Genomic DNA, 16236 nt, shown 5'->3' with positions numbered 1-16236 from the left:
AATTTTTTCTTAAATCGAAAGATTTGGAATAAGTCTAAAACTATCATCTATTTTGGAATAAATAAACTATTCACAATAAAGACTCATATATTTCAACAAAGTAAGTCAAAAGATTATTTCAAAGTCCTCCTCCTTAAATTAATATTTTTATAAATTAGATTTTTCTTATTTTCTCTCTCTATTTTATTTTCTTATTTATTATCTATCCTCACCCAACTCCCTTATATATTAAGCATTTCTTTAAGATTGGCTCATCACATGAGATGAAAAAAAATTCAGTCAATAGAGACGTTCTATCAAAATATTATTTATACCTATCCAATAAAAATAGAAATGAATATTCTTAGTAGTTATGCATTAATAAAGATAAAAAAGAAAAAAGAAAAAAAAAAGAGGAAGATTCTCAGACAAGTAAATAGTGACCTCTCTCGTTCCCCCTTAAGGGGTTGAGCTAGAATGAGACATCAAGTAATGATCAAAAGACAAAATTAATTTCTGAGATTTAGACTCATTAGTTTTATTCCATCCCCCATCAAACCGCTCGGCACGTCACATAGACTTAGATTTAGACTTAGACTTCTCAACGCGACATGTCAAGTGGGGTATGAAACACTTGCCAGATGTATGTTATTCCAATATTGATTCTTTTTCTCATATCTCAATCACTCTTCTTTCTTTAATTGATCCAAAAATTACTCTAAAAATTAAATATTTGAGAAGAGATTTTTTTTTAAATTTTATTTCTATTTTCTAAAAAAAATACTTGTTTATATATACAAATAATTGAACATGTTTTTTCTAATTCAATGAAAGTTGTCTATTTAAAAAAAATTTGAACATGAAATTACAAATAGGAAAACCCACATATATGAAACATTGACAGACAATTCTTGTCCACTTTGTCACGTTAGGAAAACGATCTAAAAAATCAATTCATTTATCACCTCATTAGAACAGGTCACCACTACCGTCCAAGAGATAAAAGATTGATATTTGTTTGACTTTGACTTGTATCATAATCACATCACAAATGCTTCATAGTGCAATCACCTTATGCCCACAATAATTATTTTTGAGATATATCCAAATTAAACAAAATTTATAGTATAAAAAATCTATAAAATACTGTGCTTAGCTGTGGTCATTCCACAAATCATTTCCACCTTTTTAGAATGTTAACAACAAAAGATTTAATTTAAATGACCTGATGACTTGGACTCAGTTGCTTTCTTGTAATATTCTCAGATAATAATTATTCATATTTAAAACATATATATATATGTATAATTTTAGATATTTATATTAATTATTCATTCTATCAGATTAACTCGTCGGTCCAATTACTGATTAGTAATGATCACATCGTTGTTCAACTGTAAGGATTGCAAGAAACATCGAGGAAGATTCGTCAGCCCATTCCAAACCATTTATCACGTCAATAGATGTTGGAGTGCGGGAACGGTATGTCAACAGCACCGGTCTTTGAGATTGATCAGCCCTCGAGGAACGTTCAGTGTCATTCTATAAATGTATGTATGGAGCCACCGTCCAACCTCACACCTTAAACTCCATCATCTCTGAAAGCTTACTCAATGGCTGCTAGCGGTGGCTGCAAGGGCAAATCTATTTGCTCAAAGCATGTCACTATGCTCACGACCGTAATTATGAGCTTTGGAGTCATCTCCTGTTGTCTCGGCCATGGCGGGGGGGATCATGATGGCCATCTCGGGGCGAAGGGGGGAAGCTGCATAGAGAGCGAGAGGAGAGCTCTCCTAGACATCAGATCCGACATGTATGACTCTGGCGAAATATTCTCTACTTGGATCGGTGAAGATTGCTGTCGTTGGAGAGGAGTGGCCTGCGACAACACCACCAGCCATGTCATCAAACTCGACCTCCACTATCCTTACACTCGCCATTCCTACACAGACGATTGGGATGACGATGATGACATTTACGTCATGCTGAAAGAGATGGGTGCGAGCAAGGTAAATCCCGCTTTGCGTGATCTGAAGCATTTGAAATATCTGGATTTGAGCATGAATAATTTCTTTGGCTCCCACATTCCCCACATGATTGCTTCACTTGTGCATTTGGAATATCTTAACCTATCCAATGCTATGTTTGATGGACTAATACCTCCTCAACTGGGGAACCTCTCCAACCTACACTACCTTGATCTTGGAGGATGGGGAGTTAATGATCTACGAGCTGATGACCTTGATTGGCTCTCCCGAATTTCTTCTCTAAAATATGTTGATATGAGTGTTGTCAACCTCTCTAAAGCAATTAATTGGCTTCATCAAGTTAATTCAATCCCTAGTCTTGAAGTATTATACTTGGGGTGGGCAAGCCTCCCGTATATTCCATCACATCTGCCCCCATTTAATCTGACTTCAATCGTAAAGTTGGATCTCTTTGGTTATTCCAACTTGACCACAACAATTCTAAGATGGCTCTCTCATGCTAGCAGCCTTGCATATCTTGATCTTTCTTACTGTAGTGGTATCGATATTGAGTCACTACAAGTCACTCTGGGAGCTCTGAGTAATTTGAAAGAATTATATTTGCTAGACAATCGTCTCGAAGGAGAAATTTTTGGAATGATAATGAATGTGAGCAGGAGCTTGAAGTATTTGGATTTAAGTTGGAATTCATTAAGTGGAGATATGGGACAAATCTTGAGGAGCCTTGGCCCTTTTGGAATGATAATGAATGTGAGCAGCAGGTTGAAGCATTTGGATTTAAGTCAGAATTCATTAAGCGGAGATATTGGACAAATCTTGAGGAGCCTTGGCTCCTTGGAGTACCTTGCATTAGATTATAACAAGTTCAATGGAGATATTCTAGAAATTGTGAAAAATGCTCCAAGCAGCTTACAATATTTAAGTTTGGGATTCAATCACATTACTGGAGAAATTTCACAAACAGTAAAGAATCTCACTAATTTGGAATACTTGGATCTCTCATACACCAATGTTACCGGAGGTATACTAATGGCTTTTTGTGATCTCATCAACTTGAAAAGTTTGATATTACAAGGAAATAATATTTCAAGACAAATACCAAAAACTATTGGAAATCTCACCAGTTTGGAATATTTAAATCTTTCGTACAATAATATTACTGGAGCTATACCAATGGCTATCGGTGATCTCATCAACTTGGAGAGCTTGAGATTATGGGGAAATAAGATTTCAGGACAAATACCAGAAATTATTGGGAATCTCACCAATTTAAAATACTTGGATCTCTCGTGCAATAATATTACTGGAGGCATACCAACGGCTTTTGCTGATCTCATCAACTTAAAGAGATTGATATTGAGTGAAAATAAGATTTCTGGACAAATACCAGAAGCTATTGGGAATCTCCGAAATATACGATGGCTAGATTTATCTGATAATTTTTTTAGTGGACAGATGCCAGAGACCTTCAATAGACTCTACAACTTGCAAATCTTGGAGGTATCATATAATCACTTGACAAAGTTAGTATTCGGGACTCTAAATGAACTATGCAATTTGAGTTCTATATATTTATCCTTTAACCCTATTGGTGGAGAGCTAACAGATTTGATCGATGCTTTACCAGATTGTAACCAGAGAGCCAATTTAGATATATATATTAGGGCTAATAATTTGAGTGGGATTGTCCCATCAAGTATTGGTCAATTATCTGCATTACGTGAATTGGATATCTCCTCAAATTTTCTGGAAGGCAACATCACCGAAGCACACTTTTTCAAACTCACCAATTTAGCTCATTTGGACATATCTTACAACTCTTTGAACGTGATCCTACCCAATGATTGGCTTCCACCTTTTAATGCCTACAGTATTATTATGAGCTCATGTCATATGGGAACTAAATTTCCTGCTTGGATTCAGACACAAACAAATTTGGGAGATCTTTCTTTGTCTGGAGTTGGACTCTTAGGCCACCTTCCAACTTGGTTTTCAGATTTCTCGAAAGGTTTGTGGGGTCTTAACTTGAGTTCTAATAACTTGAATGGTCCGCTACCCTCTGTTGCCAATGACATCATTGATCTTTCCAATAACTCATTTGTTGGACCTATTCCATTGAGTTTTGCAAATGCCTCTGGCTTAGAAATTTTGCATTTATCACATAACAATATCAATGGCAGTTTTTCTCCCTTTTTCTGCAATCTTAATGATCTGAAAATTCTGGACCTATCATACAATAATTTATCTGGAGAAATCCCAACGTGTAATAAATCATTCCCAACTTCTCTACAGTCCTTGCATCTGAACCACAACAACCTATCTGGAAGATTTCCTTCCTTCTTGAAACATTGTGAACAATTGGTTACCCTTGATCTCGCTGAAAATAATTTGTTTGATGAAATACCAACATGGGTGGGAGAAAACCTTTTGTACTTGAGAGTTCTTAGTTTGAAGTCAAACCTATTTTATGGTACCATTCCAGTGCACATAGCAAATCTCACTTCTCTTCAGGTTTTGGATCTTTCTTCCAACCATCTTTCTGGTAGCATTCCTTCGTCTCTAGGAAATTGTAGTGCTATGGTTGAGATACAACATGACACTACATCATTGCTTAATCTTTTTAATGTTAGCGGTTCCTATAGCGAGAGCATAGTAATAACAGCCAAAGGACATGACATCCAATACACCAGAATTCTCTCACTTGTAACAAGCATAGACCTATCAAACAATAATCTTTCCGGCGAGATCCCAAGAGAGCTTACGAAACTTCATGGATTGCATTTCTTGAACTTATCCAAGAATCATTTGAGAGGAACCATTCCAGAAAAGATTGGTTCCATGGAACAACTGGAATCACTTGACTTATCGATGAACAATCTCACCGGAGATATTCCTTCCAGCTTATCATCTCTCACCTTCCTAAGCCACTTGAATCTCTCTCACAACAACTTGTCAGGAAGAATTCCAACAGCCGGTGGTCAAATGTCGACCTTTCTTGGCGACCCGTCGATCTATGATGGTAATGAATACCTTTGTGGTACGCCACTGCCAGAGTGCCCTGGTGATGCAGCTCATCAAAGTCCAGCTCATGAACAGAAAGAGAAAAACGGTGACAGGCTTGAAACAGTGTGGGAAATTACCAGCATCGTCATGGGTTTTGTGGTTGGTTTTTGGAGTTTTGTTGGAACAATGATCATGAAACAGAGCATAAGGATTGCGTTCTTTCGATTTTTCGACAAGGCTTACGATTGGTGCTACGTGCAGTTGGCAGTCGGATGTGCAAGGTTAAAGTCCAAACGGCAAAGTGTGACTTGATCCATCGGTGGCAAGAACTGAAGAGTTTGCTGTTACATCTTAAGGAGGTCTCAAGTTGCTTTTCCAGTTAGTAATTCCAGCTCGTATGTTATGGTGTAATGTTGTCAGAATAAAGAAGGAAAGGGTATCGCAGTTGATGGCCTTTTGCTTCATTAGTATGTATGTATTTGTCCTAATCAGATCAAAAACTTCATCATCCGTCGTTCTAATCAATATGTTCAAGTCAGTCATCCCTACCGTTGTCTTTATGACATTATAATCAAGCAGAAAGAAGTATGCCGAAGAGCTTATTGTTACATCTTGAGGTCGCAAGCTGCTTTCAAGTAATGCTGTATGTAATCATCATGCAATGCTGTCAGAATAAAGAAGGAAGAAGTATCGAGTAATGCATTCCTTCTAATCTCTTCAAATACTTTTTTCTACCGTCGTTCTGTTATCGCTTTCCTTTCGATACATTGCCTCGTTAATTAGATGTCGACACATGCTTTTCTTTGTGTTATTTTATATGGCAGCTTCTGTTGGCAATTTTTGTAGCTTTTAGTAGTCTTCTGTTGACATCCATTGCCATGCTCGATCTCTGTGGTTATTAGAACTCAAGTAATGCATGCATTCTAAGATGGCTCACTAATGGTAGCAGCCTTGCACACATTGGCAATCTTCAAAGTCTGCAGGTTTTACATCTGTCTCATAACTCTGTTACCGGGCAACTACCAGAAACAATTGGGAAACTCGACCTCTTGCAGTTCTTGGATATATCAGATCAACCACTTATCAGGGCAGATGCCGAGGTCTTTAGGTTTGTCGAGTTGTAGTGGAGGAGCAGCCTTGTCATACTTACGTATTGAGGGCAACAAATTTAATGGCATTATTCCATATAATTTGGGTCAATTTTCTGGAATGTACAGGTTGGACCTCTTCTCCAACTCACTAGAAGGCGACATCACTGAAGTACACTTTTCCCAGCTCCTTCAACTTGGAAATTTTGGACATATCTTTACAGCTCCTTCAAATTGGCTTCCCCTTTTTATTGCTTCATTTATTGACATGAGTTTCTGTCATATAGGAACTAGATTTCCTACTTGGATTCGAACCCAAACTTATTTGAGAAGCTTTCAACTATCTGGAGTTGGACTCGCGGGCAAAGTTCCAGCTTGGTTCTCGGATATGTCTACAGGTATACAATATCTTAGCTCGTCCGACAATCATTTGACAGGAAATATTCCTCGTAGCTTTTCTACTCTCAACTTCCTGAGCCACTCGAGTCTCATCTTACAACAACTTGTCAGAAGCATTCCAACAAGCAATCAATTGTCCACGTTAAATGACCCCTCAATCCATGTTGGCAACAAAGACCTTTGTGGTACACCACTGCCTGTGTGCCCTGGAGATGTTGCTTATCGAAGCCCACCTCCTGCAGCAATTGAAGAAGAAGAAGACAGTGATGGCGAGTTTGAAGGAGTCTAAGAAATTACAAGCATCGTCATGGGATTTGTGGTGGGGTTTTGGAGTTGTTTTGGCATAATGATCATGAAACAGTCTCTAAGGGTTGCTCTCTTCCGTTTGACAGACAAGACTGGTGATTGGGTCTTGGTGCAGTTGGCAGTAAGGTTTGCAAGGCTGAAGTCCAAATCGAGAAGAACCACATGAACTGTCGCAGGAAACTTGGGTGGCACATTTACTATTACAGCTTGAGATCATACGGTCCTTTCCACTAAGTCGCCTATATGTATTATGATGAAATGCTATCATCCCTAATATCTGGTGTTCTATATATTTTTCATATATTGTTTCATTTTGCAACCATCGTAATTAGGGATGAATTATCCTAGCTGATGTGCCTATGAAGGTTTTTTTTTCCTCCTCTTGTGTAACTTGTACTATTAATTAGCAGTCATCTATTTGGATGACCACATGGATTAATCCACTAATGCCATGTTTAGCAGCTCCCCCCCCCTACTTAACACCTAATTCAACAGAACTTTACAAGGAAATCATACCAAAACGGTGCCGTAGGCCATCAGTGACCTTCTCCCTTGCAATGTGAGGCCTCCAGGCATTGCAAAGTACGTCAAAATTAGAGCTTTAAAGCTTCAAACAATTCTGATATACAATTACCTCTGCAGCTCGGACACTATCTTAAGTTCGTGTGAAGCAGAGGCCCATTTCTCTATCTTTAATTGCAGCTCCCTCGTTGAGGGTCATGGGGGCGTAAACTTCTCCACAAATCCACATGTCATGCAACTATTATCACCGAATGATTCAGAATGACAGCACATCTTTCTAAGATATCAATTCTCTGTAAGCACATCAATCTTAAATGATAAGCCTATGTAACCATTCTGCAAAGAACTTTAAATGATCAGGACTTATATAATGCAATTTAAAAGCTCAATTCTGAAGTATATATCGTTCAGCTCTTTGCATTCTTATCAATGCAATACTAGTTATTAGTCTACTTTCAATCTTTATCTCTTTTTTTAGCAGTTAATGTAAATGTTTAAGGCTCTTTGAATGAATGTTACAGTAATCATCGAGTCATTATCTGTTTTGCAGCAATATTTATATTAATTCAAACCTTGCATGAATGTTACAGTTCTTATTTGCTTAGGAAAGATTATTATTCTTTTTTTTATTTTCTTTCATTTCCTATATTTTCTTTTGGCAGCTTATGTCGACTATTATTTTAGCTTCAATAGACATAAATGATGTAATATGGTCAAATTGTCTGCCAATCGGACATCGGAACTATTTATATTAATTGGATAATGTTTAATTTAGTTTAATTTCCAGCATTATAATATCCATAAGAATAACATTTCGCATCCAAACATTTCCAGTGTTACTAAAAATTAACAAGGCATCAAGTTCTTAAAATAAAGCTATAAATTGCAATCATATACGTTATTTAAGTCGTGATTCATGACGATTGGGTATTTTATTCGTACATTTATTATTCCTTCACAAAATTGGATTTTATTTTATGTATTTTTTATTACTTGAACTAATATTTCTAAAAATCAAAATATTTGGTTTCCTCTCCATTTTAGTTTCTTTCCTTTTTACTGTCCACCCCATCCAATTCTCTCGTATATTAAGAATTCTCTTTTGGTGTATGACATATAAAAAAAATTTAGTCAATGCATGAGTTGTAGTGGTCCTATCAAAATATTATTTGTACATATCCGATAAAAATAAAAATAGATATACATATTAATTATGTATTAATGAGGATAAAGATAAAGCAGACAATAGGCAAGAGAGAGGAGGATCGGCATGCTAGGCAATCAAACAGTGGACTCTCTCTTTCCCCCTCGATCGAGCGAGTTAAAACATCAAGAGAGGATTATAGACGACATCAACTTCCGAGACTTATTTGCAGGAAGACTCGTCTGATTCACTCTAGCTCCCTCCTTCAAACCACCATAGAATTATAGTTTGAACCCTTCCCAACTTATATATTAGAATCATCTATTTTTTTTCCCTTATATCTCAATCACTTTTTTTCCATTAATTAATCAAATAACTATGGGAAACCTAACCCGAAGATGATTAAATATATGAGAAGAGATCATTATTATTATTATTATTATTATTATTATTATTATTATTATTATTATTATTATTATTATTATTATTATTATTATTATTATTGGTGGTTCCATTTGTGTGTGCTAAAGGACAGGGTCGATACTAAAATTATTTTCTAAAAACTTAATTTTTTTATATAAATAAAAATTAATTAAATATGAAAGTACATATAGGAAAAGATGCAAGTATAACCGTTCATTTCGTTGTTCACTTGATATGATACGTTAAGAAGATAAATCAATGGAGTTTGACTTTGACTTTGACTTTGACTTTGACTTCCATCAAACAAACTTTGATATTTACTTGACTTTGACTTTCATTGTAACCACACCATAAATATCTTAGAGTTGAAAAACCTCATACCAAGAACTAGTCCTGAGATATAGTCACAATCATATTTCATATCCCAATTAAGATTTCAAGAGTCAACAAGGAAGATTTGTCAATCTCATTCCAACTCATTCATAAAGTCATGACTGTATTGGTTAAATGTTGGAGTGTGAGAACCTCACTGGGGTACTTGAGATTGATTGATTAGTTATAATATACATATATATACATATAAATATATACATATAAATATATACATATAAATATATATATATATACATATAAATATATACATATACATATATATATACATATACATATATATACATATATATGTATATATACATATAACCAGTTAAGAAATTTACAATTGATTCTTTTCCTATATCTCAATCCATGATTTATGCCAGTATCATTGAATTTCACACGGTGGAAATCAGGCCACATTTGCCATATGTGAAAATAAAAAAGACCTACTAAAATCATTTGAATTGATAGTTAATTCAAGCTCGGGTTCAATTGATATATTTGTATTGTCACATATTTATGATCTTATTTCAAGATTGTCAGTAAATAAGAAGAAAAACATAAATAAAAAAAAAGACAAAAAGAATTATCATCTTATAAGAAAGGAAGAACATGATATATAAAGAAGGAAATTATTTTATAATACAATTCTAGAAGCTTGTTTTATCAAAATATGACCAAGTAAAACATATTGAATCATCTTGATGCAATTTCATTTTCTTCTTTGTTAATTACTTTGTTTTCATTTTTTTTACCTATGTAAAAAACTGAGAATTATAATGGGATCATGATAATAGTATTATTTTTTATAAAACATATGAGTAATATGAGTTCATAATTTTAGATTAGAAAAATATTTGTCAAGAACTTTTAAACTATTGATGATATCCATAAAACATGTATACATATCAACAATAGTTTAGCTTGACTTAAAAGATTAGCTTCATACGAAATAATTCAAAATTATAAATTAAAAGATTAATTTTTGAATCTTTAATTTTATTAGTACCTTCATGTGTGATTTCAAGAGTGCCAAATGTGAAATAGAAATCCGATTGAATTCATTTTTATCTAGAAAATAAAACAAAGTGTTCATCCCTTTAGTATTAAAAAAAAAATTTCTTCTCCAAATCATTCCATTGATTCATTAGACTTAACGAGTCCAAAACTATCATCTATATTCGTTCCTCTTTTCTCCTCTCTAAAACTAATTTACAATAAAGATTTGTATATTTCAACAACGTAAGTCACAAGAATATTTCAAATCCCTCCCCCTTAAATTAATATTTTTATAAATCAGATTTTTTTTTCTCTCTTTTATTTTTTTTATTTATTATCTATCTTCACCCAATTCCCTTATTTATTAGGTATTTCTTTAGGATTGCCAACATTATATGACATGAAAAAATTCACTCAATAAATTATGGAAATACGAGAAGTCGAAAAATAAATGAGTTACAATGTTCTATCAAAATATTACTTATACGTATCCAATAAAAATCGAAACGTATATACTTATTACTTATACATTAAAGAAGACAAATAAAAAACAAACAGAAGGAAAGAGAGAGGAAGGTGCGCATGCTCGATAAGAAAACAGTGATCTCTCTCTTTGCCCCCTTGACGGGATGAGTTAGAATGGGACATCAAGAAATGCTCAAAAGATTAAATCAACTTTTGAGACTTTTTGCACAAAGACTCGCTAGTTTCATTTCATCCCCTGTCAAACCACGCAACACGTCACTAGAATTCTCAACGCGACATGTCAAAGTGGGGCTATGAAAATCCAATTGACATGCATTGATTAATGTTATTCCAATGTTGATTGTGTCACCTTTAGTCATGACTCTTAGTGCGTACATTGGAATACTTACAATAGTCAACTAATTAAGAAATAATTAGTTAAGGATGATATTATATTTTTGGAAGGATGGAAGTTTGGATCCTCCTCAACTTAAATGTTGGAATCATGCACTGATTCTTTTTCTCATGTCTCAATCACACTTCTTTCTATCCAAAAATCATGACAAAGTCACTCTAATGATTGAATACTTGAGAAGAGAATATTTTTTTAAAAGATTTATTTTTATTTTCTAAAAAAACTATATATATATATATATTTACAAATAATTATATAATTTATTTCTAATTCAATGAAAGTTGTCTACTTAAAAAAAAACGAACATGAAATTACGAATAGGAAAACCCACACATATGAAACATTGACAGTGACATTTCTTGACACTGTGTGCTAGGAAGATCCAAAAATTCAATTCATTTATCATCTCATTAGAACATATCACTACTACCATTCAAGAGATACAAGATAAATATCTGTTTGACTTTGACTTGTATTATAACCATACCACAAATGCTTCAGAGTGTAAAGACCTCATAGCCACAATTATCATATAAAGGAAACTTTTATTTTGTATGTCACATCCTTCACAATGAGCCTCATCATTATGGTTGGAAGAATCAACGAGGAAGATTCGCCAGCCCATTCCAAACCACTTATCACGTCAGTAAAAGTTGGAGTGCGGGAACATCATGTCAACGACACGGATCGTTGAGATTGAAAAGGTCCTCAAGTACCGTTCATTGTCATTCTATAATAAATGTGTGTATGGAGCCACCTTCCAACCTCACACCTTCAACTTCCTCATCGCTGAAAGTTTACTCAAATGGCTGCTAACGGTGGCTGCAAGGGTGAATCTATTTTTCCAAAGCATGTCATCGTACTCATAGCCGTAATTATGAGCTTTGGAGTCATCTCTTGTTGTCTCGGCCATGTCAGAGACGATCATGATGATCGTCTCGGGACGGAGAGGAGAAGCTGCATCGAGAGTGAGAGGAGAGCTCTCCTTGCCATTAGAGCTGATATGTACGACTCCAACGAAAGGTTATCTTCTTGGATCGGTGAAGATTGTTGTCGTTGGAGAGGAGTGGCCTGCGACAACACCACCAACCATGTCATCAAGCTCGACCTCCGCTATCCTCTCACAGACGATTGGGATGACGAGGATGACATTTGCTTCATGCTGGAAGGGATGGGTGCGAGCAAGGTAAATCCTGCTTTGCATGATCTGAAGTATCTGAAACATCTGGATTTGAGCATGAATAACTTTTTCGGCGCAAACGTGCCCCACATGATTGCTTCATTTATGCACTTGGAATATCTTAACCTATCCAATGCTATGTTTGATGGACTAATACCTCCTCAACTGGGGAACCTCTCCAACCTACACTACCTCGATATCAAAGGATGTAGACTTAGTGATCTACGAGCTGATGACCTTGATTGGCTTTCCCGAATTTCTTCTCTAATATATGTTGATATGAGTTTTGTCAACCTCTCTAAAGCAACTAATTGGCTTCATCAAGTTAATTCAATCCGTAGTCTTAAAGTATTGCACTTGAAGTGGGCAAACCTCCCATTTGTTCCATCTCCTTCGTTCCCTTTTAATCTGACTTCAATTGTCAAGTTGGATATCTCTGGATATTTGAACTTGAATACAACAATTCTAAGATGGCTCTCTCATGCTAGCAGCCTTGTATATCTCGATCTTGCTAGCTGCAAAGGTGTCGATATTGAGTCTCTACAAATCACTCTGGGAAATCTGAGTAATTTGAAAGAATTTAATTTGCAATACAATGGTATCAAAGGAGAAATTCTTGGAATAGTAATGAATGTGAGCAAGAGCTTAAAGCATTTGGATTTGAGTGGAAATTCATTAAGTGGAGATATTACACAAATCTTATGGAGTCTTGGCCCCGTGGAGTATCTTGCATTAGATGGTAACGAGCTCAATGGAGATATTTCAGAAATGGTGAAAAATTTCACAAGCAGCTTGCGATATTTAAGTTTGAGATCCAATCATATTGCTGGAGAAATTCCACAAATCATAGATAATCTCACCAATTTAAAATACTTGGATCTCTCTTACAACAGTATAACTGGAGGTATACCGATGACTTTTGGTAATATCATCAACTTAGAGAGTTTGAGATTGTCGGGAAATAAAATTTCAGGACAAATACCAGAAAGTATTGGGAATCTTCAAAATATTCTATCTCTAGATTTATCTGAAAATTTTATTACTGGGCAGATGCCGGAGACCTTCGACAGACTCTACAACTTGAAATATTTGAATGTATCATATAACAATTTGAGTGGAATTGTCCCTTCAAGTATGGGTCAATTATCTGCATTAAGTGAATTGGACCTCTCCTCAAATTCACTGAAAGGCAACATCACTGAAGCACACTTTTCCAAACTCACCAATTTAACCTTATTGGACATTTCTTACAACTCCTTGAATGTGATCTTACCTGATGATTGGCTTCCACCTTTTAATGCCTACAGTATTTTCATGGGCTCATGTCATATGGAAACCAAATTTCCTGCTTGGATTCATACACAAACACGTTTGGAACAACTTTCTTTATCTGGAGCTGGACTCTCAGGCAACCTTCCGACTTGGTTTTCAGATTTCTCAAAAGGTTTATCGAATCTTAACTTGAGTTCCAATAACTTAAATGGCCCACTACCCTCTGCTGCTGCGAATGAAGTGATCGATCTCTCTAATAACTCATTTGTCGGACCCATTCCATTGAGTTTTGCAAATACCTCGAATCTTGCAATTTTATCTTTATCTCATAATAATATCAACGGCAGTTTTCCTTCCTTTTTCTGTAATTTTAATTATCTCCAAGTCCTCGACCTATCGAACAATAATTTATCTGGGGAAGTCCCAACTTGCCATAAATCCTTTCCAACTTCTCTACAGTCCCTGCATTTGAACCACAACAACCTATCTGGAAGATTTCCTTCGTTCCTGAAACATTGTGAACAATTAGTTACTCTTGGTCTCGGTGAAAATAATTTGTATGATGAAATACCAACATGGGTGGGAGAAAACCTTTTATCCTTGAGAGTTCTTTGTTTGAAGTCAAACCTATTTTATGGTCCCATTCCAGTGCATATAGCAAATCTTACTTCTCTTCAGGTTTTGGATCTTTCTTCCAACAATCTTTCTGGTAGCATACCTTCATCTCTAGGAAATTGTAGGGCTATGGTTGAGATACAACATGATACTACGTCATTGCTTCATCTTGACGCTGGTAGTTACTATGTTGAGAGCATAGTAATAACGGTAAAAGGATTTGACATCCAATACACCACGATTCTCTCACTTGTAACAAGCATAGACCTATCAAATAATAATCTTTCCGGAGAGATCCCAAGAGAGCTAACAAACCTCCATGGATTGCTTTTCTTGAACTTATCTAAGAATCATTTGAGAGGAACCATTCCAGAAAAGATTGGTTCCATGGAACAACTGGAATCACTGGATTTGTCAATGAACAATCTCACCGGAGATATTCCTTCCAGCTTATCATCTCTCACCTTCCTAAGCCACTTGAATCTCTCTCACAATAACTTGTCAGGAAGAATCCCAACAGCCGGTGGTCAAATGTCGACCTTTCTTGGCGACCTGTCGATCTATGATGGTAATGAATACCTTTGTGGTACGCCGCTGCCAGAGTGCCCCGGTGATGAAGCTTATCAAAGTCCACCTCATGAACAGGAAGAGAAAAACGGTGACAGGCTTGAAACAGTGTGGGAAATTATCGGCATCGTCATGGGTTTTGTGGTTGGTTTTTGGAGTTTTATAGGCACAATGACCATGAAACAGCGCATAAGGACTGCTTTCTTCCGATTAATCGACGAGGCTTGCAATTGGTGCTACGTGCAGTTGGCTGTCGGATGTGCAACGTTAAAGTCCAAACAGCAAAGAGTGACTTGATCCATCGGTGGCAAGAACTGAAGAGTTTACTGTGACATCTTAAGGAGGTCTCAAGTTGCTTTCCAGTTAGCAATTCCAGCTCGTATGTTATGGTATAATGTTCGCAGAATAAAGAAGGAAAGGGTATCGCAGTTGATAACCATTTGCTTCATTAGTATGTATTTGTCCTAATCAGTTCGAAAACTTCATCTACCGTCGTTCTAATCAATATGTTCAAGTCAGTCATCCCTACCGTTGTCTTTATGACATTATAATCAAGCAGAATGAAGTATGCTGAAGAGCTTATTATTACATCTTGAGGTCACAAGCTGCTTTCAAGTAATGCATGCTGTATGTAATCATCATGCAATGCTGTCAGAATAAAGAAGGAAGAAGTATCGTCGATGATGGCCTTTGGCTTCATGAAAACCATCATGTATGCATTCCTTCTAATCTCTTCAAATCCTTTTATCTACCGTCTTTCTGTTATCGCTTTCCTTTCAATACATTGCCTCGTTAATTGGATGTCGACACATGCTTTTCTTTGTGTTCTTTTATATGGCAGCTTCTGTTGGCAATTTTTGTGGCTATTAGTAGTCTTCTGTTGACATCCATTGTCATGCTCGATCTCTCTGGTTATTAGAACTCAAGTAATGCAAGTATTCTAAGATGGCTCACTAATGCTAGCGACCTTGCACACATTGGCAATCTTCAAAGTTTGCAGGTTTTACATCTGTCTCATGACTCTATTACCGGGCAACTACCAGAAACAATTGGTAAACTCGACCTCTTGCAGGTCTTGGATATATCATGTAACCACTTAGCAGGGGAGATGCCGAGGACTTTAGGTTGCTCGTGCAACTTAACAGATCTGCGTCTGAATTCTAACAATTTCAATGGAGAGCTTACAGATGTAGTTGATGGTTCGTCGAATTGTACCGGAGGAGCAGCCTTGTCATACGTAAGTTTTGAGGGCAACAAATTTAATGGCATTATTCCATTTAATTTGGTCAATTATCTGGAATGTACAGGTTGGACCTCTCCTCAAACTCACCAGAAGGCGACATCACTAAAGCACACTTTTCCCGGTTCACAAACTTGGAACATTTAGACGTATCTTATAACTCCTTCAATGTGATTATACCCGATAATTGGCTTCTCTCTTTTGATGCTTCATTTATTGACATGAGCTTCTGTCATATAGAAACTAAATTTTCTAC

At 35.9% G+C, this 16236-nt stretch overlaps 3 protein-coding genes across 3 annotated transcripts; all 3 read left to right on the top strand.

Annotated features, from left to right (window-relative positions):
- The first annotated feature begins 1566 nt into the window (after positions 1-1566).
- LOC135623516 (receptor-like protein EIX2) lies at positions 1567-7140 on the top strand. Its single transcript, XM_065126575.1, has 2 exons — positions 1567-6456; positions 6569-7140. Exon 1 carries the CDS (start codon positions 1593-1595, stop codon positions 5280-5282), a length of 3690 nt encoding a protein of 1229 aa, XP_064982647.1. The 5' UTR covers positions 1567-1592; the 3' UTR covers positions 5283-6456; positions 6569-7140.
- Positions 6063-6746, top strand: LOC135622055 (receptor-like protein EIX2). The gene has a single exon (XM_065123689.1). The coding sequence runs from the start codon at positions 6063-6065 to the stop codon at positions 6744-6746; it is 684 nt and encodes a 227-aa protein (XP_064979761.1).
- Positions 7141-11911: 4771 nt separating the features above from the next.
- On the top strand, positions 11912-15037 carry LOC135622054 (receptor-like protein EIX2). Its single transcript, XM_065123687.1, has one exon. The coding sequence runs from the start codon at positions 11912-11914 to the stop codon at positions 15035-15037; it is 3126 nt and encodes a 1041-aa protein (XP_064979759.1).
- Positions 15038-16236: the final 1199 nt, after the last annotated feature.

Source organism: Musa acuminata, chromosome BXJ2-9 (genome assembly GCF_036884655.1).
Source record: "Musa acuminata AAA Group cultivar baxijiao chromosome BXJ2-9, Cavendish_Baxijiao_AAA, whole genome shotgun sequence".
In the NCBI taxonomy this organism is placed as follows: Eukaryota; Viridiplantae; Streptophyta; class Magnoliopsida; order Zingiberales; family Musaceae; genus Musa; species Musa acuminata.
This window is presented reverse-complemented; position numbering and strand designations above follow the sequence as displayed.

Coding starts and splice junctions, on each gene's coding strand:
- LOC135623516 (XM_065126575.1), top strand. CDS start 1,593: ATGGCTGCTAGCGGTGGCTGCAAGGGCAAATCTATTTGCTCAAAGCAT.
- LOC135622055 (XM_065123689.1), top strand. CDS start 6,063: ATGCCGAGGTCTTTAGGTTTGTCGAGTTGTAGTGGAGGAGCAGCCTTG.
- LOC135622054 (XM_065123687.1), top strand. CDS start 11,912: ATGGCTGCTAACGGTGGCTGCAAGGGTGAATCTATTTTTCCAAAGCAT.